The following is a 23,456-nucleotide window of genomic DNA, read 5'->3' on the forward strand; positions in this document are numbered from 1 at the left end:
ACGGATTTCAGGCGTTCCCTTTGTGGTGCAATGGAAACAAATCCAACTAGGAACCATGAGGTTGCGGGTTTGATCCCTGGCCTCGCTCAGTGGATTAAGGAGCCAGCATTACCGTTAGCTGTGGTGTAGGTTGCAGATGCGGCTCGGATCCCGCATTGCTGTGGCTGTGGCACAGACTGGCAGCTGTAGTTCCAATTAGACCCCTAGCCTGGGAACCTCCATATGCCATGAGTGTGGCCCTAAAAACAAAACAAACAAAAAACCCCCACAGATTTCAAAGACTTATTATGAGAGAATACCTGTAAATCTCAGTAATTTTATATGTTAATGATAAGTTGAAACAATGTTTTGGATATATTGAGTTAAAATATATATATAACTGTTAAAGGGAGTCCCGTCGTGGCTCAGTGGTTAATGAATCTGGCTGGGAACCATGAAGTTGCGGGTTCGATCCCTGGCCTCACTCAGTGGGTCAAGGATCCGGTGTTGCCGTGGGCTGTGGTGTGGGTCGCAGACATGGCTCGGATCCTGCGTTGCTGTGGTTCTGACGTAGGCTGGTGGCTACAGCTCTGATTGGACCCCTAACCTGGGAACCTCCATATGCTGCGAGTGCGGCCCTAGGAAAAACAAAAGGAAAAACAAACAAACAAACAAACAAAATATATATATATATATATAAAACTGTTTAGGATTTGGTATTGTCACTGCTGTGGTGCAGGTTTGACCCCTGGCCTGGGAACTTCTGCATGCTGCCAGTAAGGCCAAAAAAACATAAATAGATAGATGGATAGATGGATAGTGGATAGATAATAGATAGATATAAATAAGTTATTTTCGCATATTTCTTTTCTTTTAATAGAAAAATTTTAATTACCAATGTGGCTCTAATTATATTTTATTAGATGCTGATCTATATACCTTAACATTTATGTGACACTGACAGTCTTCTGTAACCTCAGTTACCTCACTGTCTGTGCTTGGCTCTTAAAAAACCCTCAGTAAATGGTGGCTTTTGTGATTACTATTATTAAGAATTCTAGATGCTCAGTGAATTGGTAGGTAGGAGAACATCAGAAATGCCAACAAAGAGCCAAGTATGTAGTTTCCTCAGAAAACTAAAATCAAACTACCATATAATCCAGCAATTTCTCTCTTGGGTATATATACAGAAAAAAAAGAAACAAAAAGTGATTTGAAAATATAGATGCAGAGTTCCCGTTGTGGCGCAGTGGTTAACGAATCCGACTAGGAACCATGAGGTTGTGGGTTTGATCCCTGGCCTTGCTCAGTGGGTTGAGGATCTGGCGTTGCTGTGAGCTGTGGTGTAGGTTGCAGACGAGGCTCGGATCCCGCGTTGCTGTGGCTCTGGGGTAGGCCGGCAGCTACAGCTCTGATTAGACCCCTAGCCTGGGAACCTCCATATGCTGCAGGAGCGGCCCTAGAAAAGGCAAAAATATAAAAAAGAAAAAAAAAAAGATTGATGCTCCCCAGTGTTCACAGCAGCACAATTTACAACAGCCAAAATATAGAAAAGCAACCTAAATGTCCACCAACAGATGAATAGTAAAGTAGATGAATATTACTCAGCCATAAAACAGAATGAAATTCTGCCATTTGCAGGAACTCGGATGGACCTAGAAAGATTATGCTTAGTGAAATAAATCAGGCAGAGAAAGACAAATACTACATGTTATTACTTATATATGGAATCTAAAAATAAAACAAATGAACATATATAGCAGAACAGAAACAGACTAACACATAGAAAACAAACTAGTGGTTACAGTGGGACAAGGGGAAGGGACAAGACAGGTGAATGGGATTAAGAGATACGAACTACTGTGTATGAAATAGATAAGCAGCAACTAAATATTGTATAGCACAGGGAATTATAGCCATTCTGTTATAATGATTTTTGTTTGTTTTTGTTTTTTAAGGCCGAAACTGCACCTAGGCTAGGTGTTGAATTGCAGCTGCACCTGCCGGCCTATACCACAGCCACAGCAATGCAGGATCTGAGCCTCATATGTGACCTACACCACAGCTCACAGCAACGCTGGATCCTTAACCCACTGAGTGAGGCCAGGGAGCAAACCCTTGTCCTCATGGATACTAGTCAGGCTCATTACCACCAAGCCACAGTGGGAACTCCATGTAATGACTTTTAATGGAGCATGATCTGCAAAATTACTGAAGCACTAAGCTGTACCTCTGAAACTAATATAATATTGTAAATTTAAAAAAAGAAACAAAGGGCCAGAGTAGGATGTTGGAAGGGAGCAGAAAGAAAGGGCAGAGGATTCCTGGGATGGGAATGAGAGTTACGACGGTCGAGGAGTTACTGGGGTCTGGTATCCACTGCAAACCTTGGACATATCCTGGTCCCTGAGGGAGCTGTCTGTTGGCCTAGACCCAGAAACCATCAGGGAGATTCCAAAGTGCCCACGGTTGGGGCTGCAACCTGTTCATGCCCTTCTTTATCATACAGAATCCACGCAGGCCTGGCCGCACTGGTACGAACATCACAATGGTACCCTCTGTCAGAAGACCACCTTGATAGCCCCCTCACAAGGTGAGGCATTCAGTAAGGCACCAAACTACAGGCTCTGAGCAGAAATGGTGCTGTAGGCAGGGAACAAGAAGAGAACAAAAGTCACCAGTTCCTTTACAGTTGAGGACGCCTCTATCCCAGAAGTGGAGGTCAGTCACTTTGTAAGATGCCAGTGGGGGAGCTGCAGCCAAAGGAGCAATTGGAGTGTGCTGATGAGCGTCCTTAGTCCCTGTGAGATCAGGGGATTTGGGCAGCAGCTCCACTGCCCCCTGGCTGTGGAGTCTTAGCAGGCCACTTCCCTCTGGGACCTTTGAAAAATAGGTCCTCATCTGAAAAACAAGACTAAGAGTGAAAGCTATGGGAGTTCCCATTGTGGCTCAGTGGGTTAAGAGCCCAACATAGTGAACATGAGGATGCAGGTTTGACCCCTGGCCTTGCTCAGTGGATTAAGAATCCGGCATTAACACAAACTGTAGTGGCTCCCAGAGTCGCCTTGGATCCAGTATTGTTGTGGCTGTGGTATAGGCCTGCAGCTGTAGCTCCAATTCAACCCCTAGCCTGGGAATTTCCATATGCCACACACAAATGCAGGTATGGCTGTAAAAAGAAAAGAAAATAATAAGAGCTACTTCGTGGAGTTATTCTTAGGATTAAATGGTATAGGTATACATTGCTATGTTGCTGCTAAAGCACTTTACAAATGGAAAAAGGAGACCGATGGAACAAATGGAATGAGAAAATAGGGAAAGAGAAATATTAGCCTGCAAAAACAACCAGGCAAATTTTGGTGTTCATTGGCATTTATCTTGAGTTTTATTTATGGCCCAGTTGGGCAGTTGACTTCTGTACCTCTCATGGAAAAGGACAGAGAATAAGGAAGAAGCACATTCAGGAGGCCCGATTTGAATTGCTCTCTGAAGGATCACAAAGCTTGCACCACTGCCAAGGTCTCTTTTGTCTCTAGGCCTGTCTATATAGACTGTTCCACCATTGGCCACCCCATCTGTGACACAGTCACCCCCCTCTCTCCCAATGTGCTCTCTTCCTTTCTGACACTGCCCTTAGAATCTGAAGCTTCTGCCCTTGGTCGTCCTTTGATGTTGCACTCTTTGCTTTTTCTCTTTTTATAGCCATACCTGTTGAATATGGAAGTTCCTGGGCTAGGGGTCCAATTGGAGCTGTAGCTGCCGGCCTATACCACAGCTGCTGCAGCACTCGATCTGAGCTGCATCTGTGACCCACGCCAGCTTTCAACAATATTGGATCCTTAACACACTGAGGGAGGCCAGGGATTGAACCTGCATTCTCATGGATACTAGTCAGGTTTGTTACTACTGAGCCACAATGGGAACTCCCAGAGCAAGAAATTTTGACAAGTGTCTAGAGATATTTGTCAGTGTCTAGAGATATTTTTGGTTGACACAACTGGGGGCAGGGGAGGATGCTACTGGCATCTAGTGGGTAGAGGTCACGGATGCTTCTTACAATCCAAAGGACAGCGCCCCCCCCAACAAAAAAATATACAGACCAAAATGTTATGTCAAAATTAAGAACCCCCCCCCCCAAAAAAAAGGAGTTCCCGTCGTGGCGCAGTGGTTAACGAATCCGACTAGGAACCATGAGGTTGCGGGTTCGGTCCCTGCCCTTGCTCAGTGGGTTAACGATCCGGCGTTGCCGTGACCTGTGGTGTAGGTTGCAGATGCGGCTCGGATCCCGTGTTGCTGTGGCTCTGGTGTAGGCCAGTGGTTACAGCTCCAATTCGACACCTAGCCTGGGAACCTCCGTATGCCGCGGGAGCAGCCTAAGAAATAGCAAAAAGACAAAAAAAAAAAAAAATTTAAGAAACCCTGGTCCTCCCTAGGGAAGTACAACCAATGTGTTTACAGTTTCAACAACCATCTATAAATGATCCCCAAATCTGAACTTCTCTCTCAATTGCCACTGCTGCCTGTCAATGCCCTGGACAGTCCACAGTCCCATTCAACAGTCGAACCGAACCCTTTATCTTTCCCCAATTTCCTCCTCCTGGATAGTATTCCCACTCTACCTGTTTTCCAAGTTAGGAACCCCTGAGCCATCCTACACACACACTGGGACATCACTAAGTCTTAGTCTTGTCTCTCAAATCCACCCCCTCCTTTCCATACCTGCTTCCTAGATAAAGCCAGTATGAGCTCTTCTCTGGAAAATTCCATCTGCCTCCTAACTGACCTTTCTTTTCCCATCCATTCCTCTTGGGGTTGCTTGCTCCTCCCTGCCCCCAGGGTAAAGTCCAAACACCTTAGCTTGGCATTCCAAGATTGTTCTCAACCTGCTTTTTGAAGCTTATCTCCCATGAGAGTCACCTCCCCGCTCCTCAGTCATACTAAATTACATGCCCTTCCCCCAAACTCACCTACCTCTTTTATATCTTTACCAAGTGGACTTGTCTCATAAGTGAATATCCTGATTCATTCATCACTGTCTATGGGAAGTCTATTCTTTTCTTTTCTTTCTTTCTTTTTTTTTTTTAGGGTTGAACCTGTAGCATATGGAAGTTCCCCAGATAGGGGTTGAATCGAAGCTGCAGCTGCCACTAGGCCACAGTCACAGCCATGCTGGATCCAAGCTACATCTACGACCTATGCTGCATCTTGTGGCAATGCCAGATCCTTAACCCAATGAACAAGGCCAAGGATGGAACTGTCTTCCTCATGGATACTGGTTGGGCCCTTAATCTGCTGAGCCACAATGGGAACTCCAGGAAATCTATTCTTATTTCCAGATTTCTTCTGGATTTCCCCACTGAAGTTAACTTCTTCCTTTTTTTTTTTTTTTTTTTTTTTTTAAAGGGCACACCCAGGGCATATGGAAGTTCCTGGGCTAGGGGTCAAACTGGAGCTGCAGTTGTAGGCCTACACCACAGCCATAACAATGCCAGATCCGAGCCACATCTGCAACCTGCACCACAGTTCATTGCTGTATCCTGAACCCACTGAGTGGGGCCAGGGATTGAACCTGAATCCTCATGGATACCAGTCAGGTTCCTTACCACTGAGCCACAATGGGAACTCCATCAAAATCAGAATTTTAGAAAACTTGTATCTGCCACTGTGAGTCTGGCAACTTCCTGACATTTAAGACATTCTACATTTGCGAGGGCCTACTGTAGAACGGTGGGTTAAGAATCCAACTACAGCAGTTCAGGTCACTGAGATGGCATGGATTCAATTCCTGGCCCAGGAACTTCCATATGCTGCAGTTATGGCCATAAAAGAGAAAGAGAGAGAGAGGAGAGAGAGAGATTGATTCTGCATTTGGAAGAGCTGTATAACTCAGTGAACCAATGTTTTCCAAATGACCGTATGTATGATTTCACAAATTCATGCATGACTAAAGGGTCTATTCAAAGTGCAAGACATACCAATGATTTTAATGTAACAGAGCAAAAAGTTCATTATTGACTTCTGATTTCACATCTGACTAACCTTTTAAAAGACAGCCATTTATAAGTTTAGGTGGGGCATCACACCTTCATTGTGGCATCCACAATCATCTAAACAGGCTATTAAAATGCTTTTCTTGGGGAGGCAGAACTGTGCTGGCAGCATGCAGAAGTTCCCAGGCCAGGGATCAAAGCTGTTTCACCACAGCAACCTGAGCCACAGGAGTGAAAACACCAGATCCTTAACCTGATGGGCCACCAGGTAATTCCTAGAATGCTTTTTTCCAACTAACTATCTATGGGGCCAGATTTCCTTCACATACTTAAATCAATGCCATTTCAGAACAGATGAAATATAGAAGCAGATATGAGAATCCAGCTCTCTTCAATTAAGCCAGATATTAATGAGATTTGCATGTAAAACAATATACTGCTCTCATGTAATTTTTTGTGTGGAAAACATACTTCTTAATAAAAATGTTATTTATGTAGACATGTAAAGAGTTTATTTACTTTTTTCTATTAGTGAATCAACACTTTTATACATTTCTCAGTGTAAATTTCCAATATACTAAAAACAGAAAAACATAACTCATATAAATAAAAGTTATGGAGTTCCCATAATGGCACAGCGGAAACAAATCCAACTAGGAACCATGAGTTTGTGGGTTCGATCCCTGGCCTCGCTCAGTGGGTTAAGGATCCAGCACTGCCGTGAGCTGTGGTATAGGTTGCAGATGAGGCTTGGATCTGGTGTTGCTGTGGTTCTGGCGTAGGCTGGCAGCTGTAGCTCGGATTAGACCCCTAGCCTGGGAACCTCCATATGCCACAGGTGCGGCCCTAAAAAGAACACATAAATAAATAAAAGTTCTTTTAGGGTTCTCAATAATGTGTGTAGCCCGGTGTAAAGGGGTTCTGAGAATAAGAATGTGAGAACACATGCTCTAAGATGCCTACGTCTGATCCTGCTGGCCAATCCCAGTGCAGAGAATTTGATGTTACAATGCTATTCAGACTCACCTAAGAATTTTCCTGATAGACCACACTCTAGTCACTGCCCCTACTCTGCATTCCCTCTGCAGTTATTTTTTTCGGTTCTCCCTGCTGCTTTCAAACCTCTGGTTCTTGGCAGGTACCAGAAAGGCACATAAAGAAACTCGCAGTCTCTAGGCCGGGGCAGTTCTTCCAGGTGTGTCCTCACCTCGGCAGTGAACTTCTCTGGAAAGTCTGGCATTTGTGCCCACACTGCTCACATCAGGGAGCATCGAAGGGACACTACAGTAACGTGGAGAGGTCTACTGGGGTCCCGGGAGGGCCCCAGCGAAGTTGCAGGCATTTCGAGTCTAGGTTGAAAGAGAAAAGAGGGCTCCAGAGGCCTCTAGCGAAAGACTGGTCGCTCTGTAGAACTGAGGCGGGTTCAGCTGCGTCTCCGTACCTCCTCCGTCACCCGGTAAAGTGAGGCCTGACCACGTCTCTTCGCGGCCTCGTCGCCCCGCCCCAAAGCCGTTTGCTCCGCCCTCTGCCGCCAAGCGAGGGACCCGGTGCGGTAGACTAGGGCCCTTCACGACAGTCCGGGTGCTTTCCGGCTCCCCTCTCAAGCGCTGATGTGTCGGGGAGGCGGGGCTTGGGGGCGCCAGTCCCTGCGACGCTCCCTGCTCGGACGTGCAGCTGTGGCGGATCTAGCTCCCCGAGGCCATGGAGGTGTCTGCTCGGTCCGCGCGGGCCCAGCCCCACTCTGGTAGGCTCAGAGCCCCGCCTTGTGGCTGTTAGAGAGGGGCGCGGGTTTCAGAGGGATGGAAGCGGGAACACTGCCCTGTGGGACCCGGGGAAGCCTTGGTTGGGAATAGGCTCGTAGAGATGTTGCAGTCTTTGGCTTTGGGGTGGCTATGATATTCGGGGTGCTTTGCGGTTAGGGGGATATAGTCTGAAAAAGATTCTGGGGCATTGGGGGATCCTGGAGGAGGGGCTGCACTGCAGGGATGTTTCGGTTAGCCAGAGATCAGTGGGAGAACCCAGTTTGGCAGGAGCCTGGGACTGTGATATCTGGAGAAGCCTGTTTTAAAGCATCACCACCCAAACGCGCATTTCTCTCTCCACCTATTGGTTGCAGATAAAGTACAGAAAGACAAGTCTGGACAGACCTCAGGGCCCCCTCAGAGCAGCCGAATGGGGAAACTCTTGGGTTTTGAGTGGACAGATGTGTCCAGCTGGGGGAGGCTGGTGACCCTGCTGAATAGACCAACGGATCCTGCAAGCCTGGCAGTCTTCCGTTTTCTCTTTGGTAAGTCCACTTTGGGGAGGGGCAGTGTGGTTGGGGGTGGGAGAAAGACAATTGTCCCTTGTCCTTTTCTTGGCTACTTACCTGCTTAGTAGACTTACCTTGCTTTTCCTAAGACCAGAAGTTACTGATAATCTGTGAGAGGTCTTTGTGAACTTTAGGATCGAACCCAGGTTTGTCTCTTCCCATTAGGGTTTGGAGGCCAGAAATGCTTTGATCTGAGGCTATAGGAAACATAGAGTCAGAGGAACAGGAACCCGTATTATCTGTGGCATGAAGTTGCCCAGTAACTGCTTCAGAGAAATGGCAGGGGTGACAGGGCAGACATTCTGGCTATGGCTCTCTAATCCAGAGTCTAACTCATAGACCACAGCACATATGCTTGGAATGGGTGACAGATACAGTGACATTACTTCCTTTAGCCCAGTGGTTCTCAGCTGGGAGCGATTTTGCTCTCCTAGGGATATTTGGCAATGTCTGTAGACATTTGTATTTGTCACAGCCTGGCGTGGGTGACAAGGGGAATTGTTGGCTACTGGCGTCTACATGAAGCCAGGGATGCTGCCGAATGACCTAGGATCCACAGGATAGGCCTCCCAGCAAATAATTAACCAGGCCAAATTGCGAATAGTCTTGGGGTTGAGAAATCCTGCCTTAATGCAGCTGGCTTCCTGACCCAAATGTGCTGGTCAGATACTGCCAAGGGCACCAGGAAGAGAAAGAGGTTGAGGAGCACCACCCCAGAACCCATTCTCTCTCTCTTTTTTTTTTCTGATAGGCAAGAAATAGATTTATTAAGATAGGATGCTTGTGAGAGATGCAAGCAGGCAGGCAGGGAGGCTCTGCCCCAGAGCCCTTTCTGTAGCCAGTAGGACAGACCTTTACAAATATGACTATCAAAACATGAACAGCTTTTAGAGCATTTTGTACGCTTCTCTCCCTTAATCGTCTCTGAAACCCCGCACAATACGAGGAGCCCCCTTTCTCACATGGGGAATTGGCTCAGTGAAGCACAGTGGCTTTCTGATCACACAGCTGGTATAATGCCCAGCACAGAGTGAATGCTCTGAAATTATTGTTGAATGAATTCTTTTCAGGGTTAGGAAAGAAGTCTGACTCTGGAGCCGGGTGTGCTCCCCTGTATTCCAGCGTGTTCCGTGGCTCCCTTTGCTGAGGCCTGATGGCCCCTCCTCCTCTGCCTTCTCAGGGCTGTTGATGGTGCTGGACATTCCCCAGGAGCGGGGGCTCAGCTCCCTGGACCGAAGATACCTGGATGGGCTGGAGGTTTGCCGCTTCCCTTTGCTGGATGCCCTGCAGCCACTGCCACTTGACTGGATGTATCTTGTCTACACCATCATGTTTCTGGGTGAGGGAAACTGTAGTCGAGATGGGAGTATTGACTGGCTTTCCTAAAACCCCTGAAATACAAAGCATGCTGGTGAATGACCAGGGTCCTCCTTATTTCACTTCTGTTGTGATTTATAACTTCATCCTGCTGACTTGGGTGATATCTGAGCTATGACCCTATAACTCTTTTTAAAAATATTAAAATAGGAGTTCCCATCATGGCACAGTGGAAACAAATCTGACCAGGAACCATGAGGTTGTGGGTTTGATCCCTGGCCTCAACTCAGTGGGTTAAGGATCTGGCATTGCTGTGAGCTGTGGTGTAGGTTGAAGACACGGCTCGGATCTGGTGCTGCTGTGGCATAGGCCAGCAGCTGTAGCTCCGATTTGACCCCTATCCTGGGAACCTCCATATGCCCCAGGTGTGGCCCTAAAAACCAAATAAATAAATAAAATAAAATAGTAGTTCCCATTGTGGCATAATGGAGATGAATCCAACTAGCATCCATGAGGACTCGGGTTCAATCCCTGACCTTGCTCAGTGGGTCGCGGATCTGGTGTTGCCATGAGCTGTGGTGTAGGTTGCAGACAGTTTGGATCTGGTGTTGCTGTGGCTGTGGCCGGCAGCTGTAGCTCTGATTCATCCCCTAGCCCAGGAACTTCCATATTCTGCAGGTGCAGCCCCCCCCCCTACATAAATTTAAAATAGCATTTAATTTTAATCTATTTTTACCTGGTTATAAAATGTCTGATGATTTTTCTTGGTCACATCCACAGCCTGTCCCAGGGGAGCTGGGCCTTTGACCTCTTAATCCTCTCCCTCTCAAATCCCAGGGGCACTGGGCATGATGCTGGGCCTGTGCTACCGGATAAGCTGTGTGTTATTCCTGCTGCCATACTGGTATGTGTTTCTCCTGGACAAGACGTCGTGGAACAACCACTCCTATCTGTATGGTTTGCTGGCCTTTCAGCTGACGTTCGTGGACGCGAACCGCTACTGGTACGAGTCTGGGGCAAAGAGGGAGGGGTTGGCTGCATCAGGATGGTTACCAGAGATAGGAGCCTGGTGACATCCTAGAATTTGTCCCAGCAAACCTATTTTTTTCTGCTTTGCTTTTTAGGGCCGCATCTGTAGCATATAGAAGTTCCCAGGCTAGGTCGAATCAGAGCTGTAGCCACTTGCCTACACCACAGCCACAGCAAAACCAGATCCAAGCCACATCTCTGACCTACACCACAGCTCATGGCAACGCCGGATTCTTAATCCACTGAACGAGGCCAGGGATCGAACCTGTGACCTCATGGATACCATTCAGATTTGTTTCCACTGAGCCACAATGGGAACTCCCCAGGCCAGGGGTTGAAACCCGCACCATAGTAGCGACCCCCAAGCCACTGCAGTGACAATGCTGGATCCTTATCCCACTGCGTCACAGGAGAACACCTGAAAAGTTCCATTTTTAAGGGGCTTTTACACAATTTACAGAAACACTCATCGCTTTACTACAGAGTTTCCACATGCTAAACACTATGCTAAATAAACACTTTTAGTTTTTCCACATTATAACCCCTTGAGGTCCATAGTGCTGTTTCCTTTTTATAGATGAAGAAACTAAGGCTTAGAGAAGTGAAGGATTTGCCTGAGGTCTCCTAGCAGATGGTGAGAGGCACAGGTGAGACTCCAGGTCTCCTTAATTACAGGCTCCAGTGCTCTTGCCCGCAAGTGTAAGCTGCCCCTTTCTTAGCTCCTTTGCTTAGTCGTTGTCTTCTTGAAAACCTGCTTTGCTTCTGTCTCTTCCCCAGAATACATCTGATTCTAGTGGGCCGGTTTTATCAGTTCTCAGCCTAGGTAAGCTGTTAGCAGGTATCCTCTGGCACTAGATCCTGGCATCCAGGGCTATGACACGTCAGTTTGTCTTGGGTATTGAAACTTTTTAAGAAATGCACTATATATATTTTCATGAACCTTTAGCTTTTCAAATGTTCCCTCAAATTCACTCTTTTTCAAATTCAGTCATATCCCAGAGTTCTTGTTCTGGGGCAGCAGAGATGAATCCGACTAGCATCCATGAGGATGGAGGTTCAATCCCTGGCCTTGCTCATCTAGCGTTGCTGTGAGCTATGGTGTAGGTTGCAGAGGCAGCTCAGATTCTGAGTTGCTGTGGCTGTGGTATAGGCTGGCAGCTGCAGCTCCAGTTCAACCCCTAGCCTGGGAACTTCCATGTGGCACAGGGGTGGCAAAAACAAACAAACGAACAAACAAAACCTGTCATATTCCAGTATTGTAGTCTCTTTCCTAATTTGCTTCATCAGGACAAACTAATTTGCCAACTAACAAATGCTAAACACTACACTTTGGTTGGTATAACTCTCTAGTAATATTTCTGTTATAACATGAAATAAAGACTGGTACAACATGCTGGTTTAATTCTAAAGGGCCTCTGAATATCCCAGAGAACCAGAGATGCAGGAGTTGTCCTGGGATAGAGAAATTATTACATTTAAAAAGCACAACAGAGAGCGTTCCCGTTGTGGCTCAATGGGTTGAGAACTCAGCTAGTATCCATGAGGATGCGGGTTTGGTCCCTGGCCTCGCTCAGTGGGTTAAGGATCGGGCGTTGCTGTGAGCTGTGGCGTAGGTTGAAGAGGCAGCTCAGATCCGGCATTGCTGTAGCTGTGGTGTAGGCCAACAGCTGTAGCTGCGATTCCACCCCTAGCCTAGGAACCTTCACATGCCCCGGGTGTGGGCATTTAAAAAAAAAAAAATCTCAGTGGAAATGGGCTGAGATGAAGAAGCTCCCCTCTATCTTCTTCTCCCTCCTGCAGGTCTGTGGACGGCCTGCTGAGCAGCCGGAAGCGGAACGCCCACGTGCCTCTCTGGAACTATGCTGTGCTGCGTGGCCAGGTACAGGATTTGGGGAAGGAGGGAGGTGTTCTTGACAGCCATTGTCTGCAGACTATACTCTACTTGGCCTCCTTGGATCTTCTCCGCTTCCTCTTTTACTGGGAAGCTGGGCAGGCTTTTCCCTGTAGAGCTTTGTTCCGATAGATTAGAATCCTCCTGAATGAAAACCCTGTCTGCAACCTACGCCGAAGCTTGCGGCAATGCTAGATCCTTAACCCACTGAGTGAGGCCAGGGATCAAACCCGCATCCTCATGGGGCTTTTCCAATTCCTGAATCTCTGGGGTCTCTCAGTTGGTCAATAGAAAGAAGAGAGCTTTGTTCCTGCTAGATTAGAGTCCTCCTGAGTCACGTCTGTGCTTCCCTGACTTTGCTTGGTGCCTACAGCATTGGTAGGAAGTCAGGAAATACTTGTCGGCAGAGTAAATATCCAAGGTGGGTGACCAGAAGAATGGCTCTAATCTTCCTTGGACCCTGAGCTGAGATCAGAACTTACTTGTGACTGACTGTAGAGAACTAAGTTCCGACTCTGTTTGGACATTCGTTTTGCATGTTGTGTTTGCAGATCTTCATTGTGTACTTCATTGCGGGCGTGAAAAAGCTGGACGCCGACTGGGTGGAAGGCTACTCCATGGAGTACCTGTCCCGGCACTGGCTCTTCAGTCCCTTCAAGTGAGCAGCAGGGCAGTGGCCTCGTGTGGCCCGCATGTAGAGTCGGGGGCTGGCCTCCCTCAGGTCTGTGGTTGCGGCTGCTGTTCCCACTTTGCCTGAATCAGCCATGTGCTCCCCTCTGTCCACTCATGTGCTTACTGAGCAGAAGGCAGAGCTGATGATCAGAAGATCTAGGCCTTGCTGCCCCAGGAGACCTAGAGTGTGGGCACAAATGAAGGGAAGAGAAAGAAAGGAAAGGAAGGTGCCAGCGCTGGGTGACTTGGTGAATGAGTCAGTGCCCTTGGCAGTTGCCGCGGTGGTGCCTCCTAGGTTGTCACCTCGGCCTCTTCCCAGCATCCCTCAGCTGGTGTACCAAGAAGTGGGACATTTAGCTCCCTGCCCTAACAAAACCATTAGTAACTTTTTTTTTCTTTTTAGAGCCACAGCTGCAGCATATGAAAGTTCTCAGGCTAGGGGTCGAAATCAGCTGCAGCTGCCGGCCTCCACCACAGCAATGCCAGATCCGAGCCATGTCTACAACCTATACTGTAGCTCACAGCAACACCGGATCCTTAATCCTTTGAGCGAGGTCAGGAATTGAATCTACATCCTCATGGAAACTAGTTGGATTTTTAACCCGCTGAGCCACAACAGGAACTCCCATTGTTACCAATTCTTTAAAAAAAAATCTTCTCTCTGACTTCTCTTCCTCCATTTTCTTCTTTCCTCTTGTCACACTTTTTTCTTTTCTTTCTTCCATCCTATTTCTGCGTTCCTCATATTTGACATCATTATGTTAGTCAAATGTTCCCCTTTTCTTTCTTTTTCTATTTTTTTAGGGCCACACCTGCAGCATACGGAAGTTCCCAGGCTAGGGGTCAAATCGGAGCTGCTGCTGCCAGCCTACCCCGCAGCCATAGCAACGCCAGATCTGAACTGCATCTTCGACCTACACCGAAGCTTGTGGCAATGTCAGATCCATAACCCACATCCTCATGGATACTAGTTGGGCTCGTTACCTCTGAGTCACAATGGGAACCTCCTCTTTTCTTTTTATTGGCCTCACCTGTGGCACATGGACGTTCCCAGGCTAGGGATGGAATCTGAGTCAACAGCCGAGACCTGTGCTGCATACCAGATCCTTTAACCCACTGCACTGGGTGGGTCCTGCTGGGTGGGTCCTGTGGCTGGGACAGGGCAGCAGAGGGACATTTGCTGAGCATGTGCCATGAGTGCTGCCACCTGACTCTGTCCCTGCTGTCCACAGACTCGTGTTGTCCGAGGAGATGACGAGTCTGCTGGTGGTGCACTGGTGTGGGCTGCTGCTCGACCTCTCAGCGGGTTTTCTGCTCTTCTTTGATGCCACAAGATCCATCGGCCTCCTCTTCGTGTCCTACTTCCACTGCATGAATTCCCAGCTTTTCAGCATTGGTCAGTGCCTACTGTCTGGTGGGAAGTAGGAAGCCACAGGTGTGGGGGGATGAGCCAGAAGTCTGTGTGGGAGTGAGAGATGGTGTGATGGGGACAGGCACTGAGCCGAACCAGATGCAGTCTCTGTGAGATGGAAACAAGGCGGAGAGGCTTGGGCTTCTAGGCTCAGCTAGTGTGTTGTATAGTATCTCCTGGAAGTATTATCCTCGAGTTAAGAACTTCTTTCCTGGAGTTCCCATTCTGGCTTAGTGGGTTAAGAACCTGGCTAGTATCCATGAGGATGCAGATACAGCTGGGATCCCTCGTTGCTGTGGCTGTGGTGTAGGCTGGCAGCTGCAGCTCCGATTAGACCCCTAGCCTGGGAACTTCCATATGCCAAAGGTGTGGTCCTAAAAAGAGAAAAAAACAAGAACAAATTTTTTCCTGGCGTTCCCTGGTGGCTCAGTGGTTTAAGAATCTGATGTTGTCACTGCTGTGGCATGGGTCCAGTCCCTGGCCTGGGAACTTGCACACGCCATGGGTGCGGCAAAAACAAACAAAAAAACCCACTCTTTTTGTCCACTTAGGGGTACCTGAGAGGCTTCCTGGGGGCGGGGTTGAGGGGATTATCCACGTTTCCACCAGCCAAACTCCTGAAGTGCTGGTTTTTTCCCTGCTTTTCCAGGAATGTTCCCGTATGTCATGCTGGCCAGCAGCCCTCTCTTCTGCTCCCCTGGTTGGCCTCGGAAGCTGGTGGCTCACTGCCCAAAAAGGCTGCAAGACCTGCTGCCCCTCAGGATCGCCCCTCAGCCCAGTGCCTCCTGCATGTACAAGAGGAGTCGGGCCAGAGGAGGCCAGAAGCCGGGGCTGCGCCATCGCCTGGGCGCCGCCTTCACCCTGCTCTACCTCCTGGAACAGCTCTTCCTGCCCTATTCCCATTTCCTTACCCAGGCAGGTCGGGGCTGGGGGTTAGCTTGGACAGTGGCAGAGGCAACAGCAGGAGGGAGAGGGTGGGGCTGGCCTTGTAGGCCTCTGTTGGTGGAGGGTGGCAGGAGCTCGAGGACCAGGGCGCTAATCCCCGTCACCCTGCCTCCTCAGGGCTATAACAACTGGACGAATGGGCTGTACGGCTACTCCTGGGACATGATGGTGCACTCCCGCTCCCACCAGCATGTCAAGATCACCTACCGTGATGGCCGCACCGGAGAGCTGGGCTACCTGAACCCTGGGGTGAGATGCCTGAGGCTGACAGCTTGCCGGTCTTCAGAGCCCCTCTTGAGTTTTGGGGTCTGGCTTGGTCCTAAACACAAAATCACTTGGGTCCCTTCTGCCCTTTTTCTGGAGCCATGTGGAACCTTCTTTTGGGGGGTTGAAAAAGGGCAGTGGCATTCACTTCCCTGAATCAAGATGAGATTTAGGAAAGGTGAGCACCACTGGCTTAGTGACGAGAAATTCTTCCACAAAGATTTTGGCCCCTTTTTTTTTCCTTTTCTTTTTTTCTTCTTTTTTTTTTTTTAGGGTTGCACCTGCAGTATATGGAAGTTTCCAGGCTAGGTGTTGAATCAGAGCTACAGCTGCCAGCTTACACCACAGCCACAGCAACACAGATGAGAGCTACATCTGTGAACTACACCACAGCTCACAGCAACGCCAGATCCTTAACCTACTGAGCAAGGCCAGGGATCGAATACACATCCTCATGGATACTAGTCAGGTTCATTACCACTGAGCCAGAGTGGGAATTCCTGTTTTTTTTTTTTTTTTTTTTCCCTGGTCCACACTGGCAGCAGGCAGGGATCTCTTTGTGCTGTTGGCAGTGCACGACTGGTCCGGGAACTTGAAAACAAGGTGGGACTAATGTGGGGGTTTGGGGCAGGTATTCACACAGAGCCGGCGTTGGAAGGATCATGCAGACATGCTGAAGCAATATGCCACTTGCCTGAGCCGCCTGCTTCCCAAGTACAATGTCACTGAGCCCCAGATCTACTTTGATATTTGGGTCTCCATCAATGACCGCTTCCAGCAGAGGTGGGCAAGGGGAGCAGAGAAGGGGGAAGAGTGAAGTCCAGCTCTTTTTGCCAAGATGAATAGCCCATGCTCCCCAGTATTGTCTTGCTTGAAAGGCTGTCCTCTGATGCATGTCCTTGTTCGCCTGGTTGTGGGCATAGCTGATTGCTTCCAGCAGGGGGCACCATCATCCTGAAGAAAAGGATTTCTCGCTGGTTTGGAAGCTGTTAACACAACTCTTCTCAGGTGGCCACTAACCCCCATTCTTCCCAGTGCTCCAGAGTCTCCTTCCCCTTCTCTCTGTCCCAAACTGGGAATAACATGCTGACATAGGCTGTTTCTTCTTTCTGGAAAACCCTTTTCCCTCTATCTGGGGATAGTGATAAACAGAACCAGAAATTCGGCTTAGGGGGCTGTGGATTCCTTAGGACATGGTTTTCTTCCCTAAGGATTTTTGACCCTCGCGTGGACATTGTGCAGGCTGCCTGGTCCCCCTTCCAGCGCACACCTTGGCTGCAGCCGCTGTTGATGGGCCTGTCTCCCTGGAGGACCAAGTTACAGGAAATCAAGAGCAGCCTGGACAACCACACTGACGTGGTCTTCATCGCTGATTTCCCTGGTACGGAGGGAAGCAGGGAGGCTTTGCTGTCTCTCCTGGCTTCCTCAGCCAGGGACGGGGCACCTGGTGGAGGGGGCGGGGCCACTCCGGTGGGAGGAGTGTTTTGAGAGCTGAGGGGCGGTGGTGCCTTAGTGAGTTCACGCCACCATGGGGTGAGATGGAGGTTTCTGTTGCCCCTGGCAGGGCTGCACCTGGAGAACTTTGTGAGCGAAGACCTGGGCAACACTAGCATCCAGCTGCTGCAGGGACAGGTGACCGTGGAGCTGGTAGCAGAACAGAAGAACCAGACTCTTCAGGAGGGAGAAAAAATGCAGGTATTTTACTGGAATTAACAATGGTAGAGGAGTTCCCATTGTGGCTCATTGGGTTAAGAACCTGACTAGTATCCATGAGGATTCGGGTTCAATCCCTGGCCTTGCTCAGAGGGTTAAGGATCCAGCATTGCTGTGAGCTGCGGTGTAGACTGGCTGTTGTAGCTCCGATTTGACCACTAGCTTGGGAACTTCCATATGCCGTGGGTGAGGCCCTAAAAAGACTGGGGGGAAAAGAAAAACCAACAGTAGAAAAGTTTAAGTGAGTGGGGTTGATTATTACAGACTCAAAATGCCTTTTTTTGTTGTTGTTGTCCTTTTTTTTGTCTTTTTTTTGCTTTGTAGGGTTGCACTCAAGGCATATGGAGGTTCCCAGGCTAGGGGTCGAATCGGAGCTACAGCTGCTGGCCTACGCCACAGCCACAGCCACAGCAACTCGGGATCCTACCCTCGTTTGTGACCTACACCACAGCTCACAGTAACACTGGATCCTTAACCCGCTGAGTGGGGCCAGGGATCGAACCCGTAACCTCATGGTTCCTGGTTGGATTTGTTAACCACTGAGTCATGACGGGAACTCCAGACTCAAAATACTTTTAATATAACAGTGATACAGTGGGGGCTCAAAAAGCAAGGGCCCTCTGGGGCTGTGAATAGCCTCATTCATGATTCTAGAGGTCAGTTCCTGTGGATTCTGAACCACAAGAAAATATGTCAAGGCCGGGGTGGGGGCGCAGCGGCAGCAGGTGGCAGGTGGGCAGGGTGGAGCGTAGGGAGGCTATAGGCCGTCTGGGGAAAGGCTGGAGGGTGAAATTTCTCCCTTACTCCCTTGTCAGCTGCCTGCGGGTGAGTACCATAAGGTGTATACGCTGCCTCCTGGTCCTTCATGCTATATGTACATCTATGTCAACACCACAGAGCTTGCCCTGGAGCAAGACTTGGCATATCTGCAAGAATTAAAGGAGAAAGTAGAGAATGGAAGTGGTGAGTATCTGAAAACCTGGGCTGATCTAGCCCACTTTACAAGAAGTCAGGGTTGTGAATGAAGATCTAGCTGTTAAAGAATGAACTTGAGGGGTACCCGTTGTGGCTCAGCGATTAACGAACCTGACTAGTATCCTTGAGGACATGGGTTCAATCCCTGGCCTTGCTCAGTGGGTTAAGGATCCGGCATTGCCGTGAGCTGTGATGTAGGTGGAGGACGCAGCTCGGATCTAGCATTGCTGTGGCTCTGGCCTAGACCAGTGGCTACAGCTCTGATTGGACCCCTAGCCTAGGAACCTCCATATTCTGCAGGTGCAGCCCTAAAAAGACAAAAAAAAAAAAAAATGAACTCAAATCATCTAGCTGGGGAAAAGATAGTTCTAAGAGGGTGAACATTTTCACAGTGATTCCTCTTTTTGCCCTCTTGGCAGAAACAGGGCCTCTGCCTCCAGAGCTGCAGCCTCTGCTGGGCGGGGAAGTAAAAGGGGGCCCCGAGCCAACACCTCTGGTGCAGACCTTTCTCAGACGCCAGCAAAGGCTCCAGGAGATTGAACGCCGGCGAAACGCCTCCTTTCACGAGCGACTTTCCCGCTTCTTGTTGCGAAAGCTCTATATCTTTCGCCGCAGGTGAGTTTTTTACCCACAAAAGTACCATGTTTTGGCATCAGATGTTTGCAAGCTGGGTAACTTTTCTCTGGTGAGGGTAACAGTGGAACTCTCCCAGGAAAGGACAATCCAGTGCCAAACCTCTCCTTTTTCTCCTCTCCATGCTCCCCTCCCTGATTAAATGGGAGAGTAAATGATGTGTCTGATGGCAAGCTGTGTTCTTCCACCTCACCTTGTCTCCAGCCTCCTTGTGGGTTATTCCTACCCCACCCTGGAATCGTCTACCAGACTGTTTATAAAGAGAGGGGTCCCTTCCAGCTAGGATGTGGGGGTCACTGGTCCAGGAGGCGGGAAGAGTCTCATGTATGCCTGGGCAAGAGGAGGTGGAACCAGGTGTCCCCTAAGGGCTTTGGCAGGAGTTCATGTGCTGAAACAGGAGTTTGGATGGTGCTTTTCCCCTCTTTTCCAGCTTCCTGATGACTTGTATCTCACTTCGAAATCTGGTATTAGGCCGCCCTTCCCTGGAGCAGCTGGCCCAAGAGGTGGCTTACGCGAACTTGAGACCCTTTGAGCCAGTTGAAGAGTCGAGTCCTTCAAACACAGAGTCTTCAAATCCTAATCCTCCTGAGCCAAATTCGGACCCTGTCCACTCAGAGTTCTGAGGGAGGCCAGATGTTGGGGAAGAGATGTAGGAGCTGCCAGTCACAGGGCCATTACCTATGCAGTGGACATTTGAAAACATTTTCAGATTTTTTAAAATATTTTCTTCCTTATCTATAGCTCTCATAAATTCAGAGAGGATAGTTTAGAGGAACCAAGGAGGTAAAGCAAAGATAAGATTTATCAAGCCCAGGTTGAGGGGCTTGGGGCAGGGGCTTAAAAAACAATGGGAAGGAGTTCCCATTGTGGCTCAGTGGTTAACGAATCCAACTAGGAACCATTAGGTTGTGGGTTCGATCCCTGGCCTTGCTAAGTGGGTTGGGGATCCGGTGTTGCTGTGAGCTGCGGTGTAGGTCACAGACATGGCTTGGATCCTATGTTGCTGTGGCTCTGGCGTAGGCTGGCGTCTACGGCTCTGATTGGACCCCTAGCCTGGGAATGTCCATATGCCACAGGTGCAGCCCTAGAAAAGACAAACACACACACACACACAAATGTGAAAATGGCTTTCTAGGGTAAAGGAGTAAGAATCAGGTTTAAAGTGACTGGCTCCTTGGGGAAGGAGATTTAAGGTACCATGAGGAAAATAATAGCAGACTGTTCTCAGTGTTTGCCATGTGCTGGGCACTGGGTGTAGCGCTGTGCCTGCATTATTACATTTAGTCCTTAATGGCCATTAGTCCTGTCTTACAGTTGGAGAAACTGAGGCTGAGAGGTAATATAATTTGCTCAGAGATACCCATCTAGTAAGGAATGGATTGATGGTTGAACCTCGGTCCTGTACCCTGCCTCTTGTAATTTTCAGAATCACTGACAATAATTCTGAGATAATGCAGCTTAAACCTTGTCTCCTTACAAAGTATGATTAGGATGGTGATCAGGTCTTAAAAGCACACAGTAATTTTCTCTTCACTGCAATTCTGTTTCCTTCTTTGTTCCCAGTATTTATATAGCCAGTATGTTTCTCACTAGCAGTTATGAGCATAGTTAGAATAGCACAAGGTTCAATAAGGAAATTTAGATGATTAGTAATGGTATTTCTATAAAAATAGGCTTAGTATCTAGCCTTTTGTGAGCAGGAGGTGACGTAAGATTTAACTTAACGTGGTGAAAGATTAGGTTTGGATGTTGAAGGTTTGTATGTGATTCAGGAAGATCCTCAATTCTGTGGAAGTTCAAAGGCCTACACTAGACTAGGAAGTGAGAATGCATAATTACACAAAACAAAACCAGGGGTTCCCATCAAGGCTCAGTGGAAATGAATCTGACTAGCATCCATGAGGACGAAGGTTTGATCCCTGGCCTCGCTCAGTTGGTTAAGGATCCGGTGTTGCCGTGAGCTGTGGTGTAAGTCGCAGATGCAGCTTGGATCCTGAGTTGCTGCGGCTGTGGCTGTGGCTGTGGTGTAGGCCAGCTGTAGCTCTAATTTGACCCCTAGCCTGGGAACCTCAATGTGCCATGGGTATGGCCCTAAAAAGACAAAAAAACAAAAACAAAATGAGCCCCCTGCTCTGGGGCCTCATGGTCCCAAGACAGAGACTGGCAGTAGCCTGGCAGTGCCAGTGACTTTGATAAAGGATTGCATCTCTTTTCAGGCATCTCTTCCCATGCCCCACCCCACCCAGTCTCAGGGCTCTTTCCTAGGCAGCTGCCTTTTCACCACATACTTGGGATGATTTATGTCTGCTCCGTGGTTTCCAGTCATGCTGCTGCTTAGGTTTCTGTCCTGTGCCCTAGAGCTGTATGTCCAGCTCCATCTGGATATCCCACAGAGCTTTCAAACTGTCCAAACAGAACTTGCATTCCTCAGACCTGCTTCTCCTTTATTAGTGAATGGTGACTTTTTTCCCACTGGGCTGGGCTGGGGATTGAATCCATGCCTCAGTAGTGAATTGGGCCGCTGCAGAGACAATACCAGATCCTTAACTTGCTGTGCCACATCGGGCCTCCAACTTTTTTTTTAAACCAATCCCTGAGTCATCAGCCTTGACTCTCCCTCTTTCTCGCATTCCTTTTTTTTTTTAAGAATCTAAACTTTTTTACTTGTCTTTTGGTGTTTTTGTTTTTTTGGCTGTGGCTGTGGCACGTGGTAAATTTTGAGGCCAGAGTGTCACACCTACACCTCAGCAGTGACAACACCGGCTAGGCCACCAGGGAACACCTTCTCATTCTTGAAATTTCAAGTCCCATCAATTCTACCTCTTACTTCTTGGATCTGTTGAATTCATCTCTACTACCTCTGTTCTTTCAGCTTTTATACTGGAACCTAGTTAGGGATAGACTAGAGCAGGCCTGCCATGTAGTTGGGCAGGTTGGGCCTGAATAAGGGTACCCCAGAGGCCACAGGGAGCTTGGCAGCAAGTCCTTCTGCTTCATACCAGGCATTTTGTGGGTTAGCAGTGGTTATGTCATAGGGCATCTCACTAACTGAAAGCCAGCGTGGCAGGCAGTCCTTTGCCAGTAGGTTTGGCTATCCTTGTTCCCCCCACAACCCCTGCACCCACATTTTACTAAGAATAGCTCTTCACTTTGGGAGGGAACTTATGCAAAGGTACTTTTCTAACACCAGGCATGGGTGCTGCTTTCCTCCAACTGTGAGTACCACCTGTCTCCTTATCTAAATGAAAGTATTAGGGTGAGGTCAAGATGCTAGTCTTAATAAAGAAAAGCTGATAATTGGAGTAAATCAAGGTTATTCAAATTTTGGGCATCCCCAGGCTGTGGATCTTTCCAGTGTTCTTTTAGCCAGAAGGCCTTGCTATCCCCAGCATTTGGATCATTTGTCCCTGACCAACATTGTGCCCCTTGAAAACCCGAGAAAAGCATGAAGTGCTTTCCTCAGCCATAATCACCTTCACCCCTTGCTTCTACTCTTCTCCCTGCGCTGGTTAATCCCTATCCCAGGGCTGGTTAGAGGATAAACCCACCATTTAAGGTTACCCTCCATAGGCAGACTGAGCTGGGATCATCCTGGCAAATACTGAACTGAACCTCAAAGGCCATTACTTGTCTGGTTCTGCTTCACCAGCCTACAGGCACTTCATCATCCCCCTCATTTAGCCAACTATGGTTGCTTATCTTTTGACAGTAATGCAATGACATCTAAAAGCTTTTTGAAACATTCTTGAGCTTCTTAATGTCATGCAAAGTTGAAGTCCTCAAGTTTCAGAGCAAGTCAGTTTTCATTGACTCTTTAAGATTTAACCTTGCCTTTCCTCCCAACCTGTTTCTAAACTTTCAAGCCTCTAGGCAAACAAGTATAAGCATTCCTTAGACCACTAGATTTCATACATGCTGTGAACATATGCCAACTGGCTCCTAGGCTCAAGGTTGGTCCAAGCTCTATGGTTAATGAACCTGTTACACCAGCTGCCACAAATAAGCCCTTGGGAATTTGTATTTTCACTAGTTTTAAGTATATCTCATTTTAGCTCACTTACTGTGTAAGATACTGAAAACTGGTCCCTCACTGCTGTTTTCAAACTAGTATCTACTAAAGATCTAACCTGCAGCCTTAAACGCTTATTTATGTAGAGATCAAAATTTAAGGCACTCAATAAACTCTCTAAAATTTCCAGAGATGAAAATCTTAAATTTTTGAAAATAAACATCACTGCTTCCACGTTATACTCAGTGGTTCTTATGCCCTTATTTTCTTTTTTAGGGCCACACCCACAGCATATGAAGTTCCCAGGCTAGGAGCTT

The 23,456-nt window shown here is 48.1% G+C and overlaps 1 protein-coding gene across 3 annotated transcripts; it reads left to right on the plus strand.

The window, feature by feature from the left end:
* Positions 1-7,576: 7,576 nt before the first annotated feature.
* GGCX (gamma-glutamyl carboxylase) lies at positions 7,577-19,850 on the plus strand. Of its 3 annotated transcripts, XM_047781633.1 has the most exons (15): positions 7,577-7,713; positions 8,086-8,256; positions 9,461-9,619; positions 10,435-10,600; positions 12,427-12,505; positions 13,069-13,175; positions 14,422-14,585; positions 15,250-15,515; positions 15,663-15,794; positions 16,441-16,592; positions 17,021-17,190; positions 17,374-17,504; positions 18,338-18,485; positions 18,917-19,112; positions 19,561-19,850. In XM_047781633.1, the coding sequence occupies exons 1-15, from the start codon at positions 7,671-7,673 to the stop codon at positions 19,751-19,753; spliced, it is 2,277 nt and encodes a 758-aa protein (XP_047637589.1). In that variant the 5' UTR covers positions 7,577-7,670; the 3' UTR covers positions 19,754-19,850. The 3 variants fall into 3 exon arrangements, 2 of the variants coding, with proteins under 2 accessions (XP_047637589.1, XP_047637590.1); XM_047781634.1 differs by lacking the exons at positions 16,441-16,592; positions 17,374-17,504; positions 18,338-18,485; positions 18,917-19,112; positions 19,561-19,850 and having other exon boundaries at positions 17,021-17,151; XR_007135081.1 differs by lacking the exons at positions 10,435-10,600; positions 14,422-14,585; positions 15,250-15,515; ... (5 more) ...; positions 18,917-19,112; positions 19,561-19,850 and having other exon boundaries at positions 13,069-13,151.
* The last annotated feature ends 3,606 nt before the right edge of the window (positions 19,851-23,456 follow it).

This window comes from Phacochoerus africanus, chromosome 5 (assembly GCF_016906955.1).
Source record: "Phacochoerus africanus isolate WHEZ1 chromosome 5, ROS_Pafr_v1, whole genome shotgun sequence".
NCBI lineage: Eukaryota > Metazoa > Chordata > Mammalia > Artiodactyla > Suidae > Phacochoerus > Phacochoerus africanus.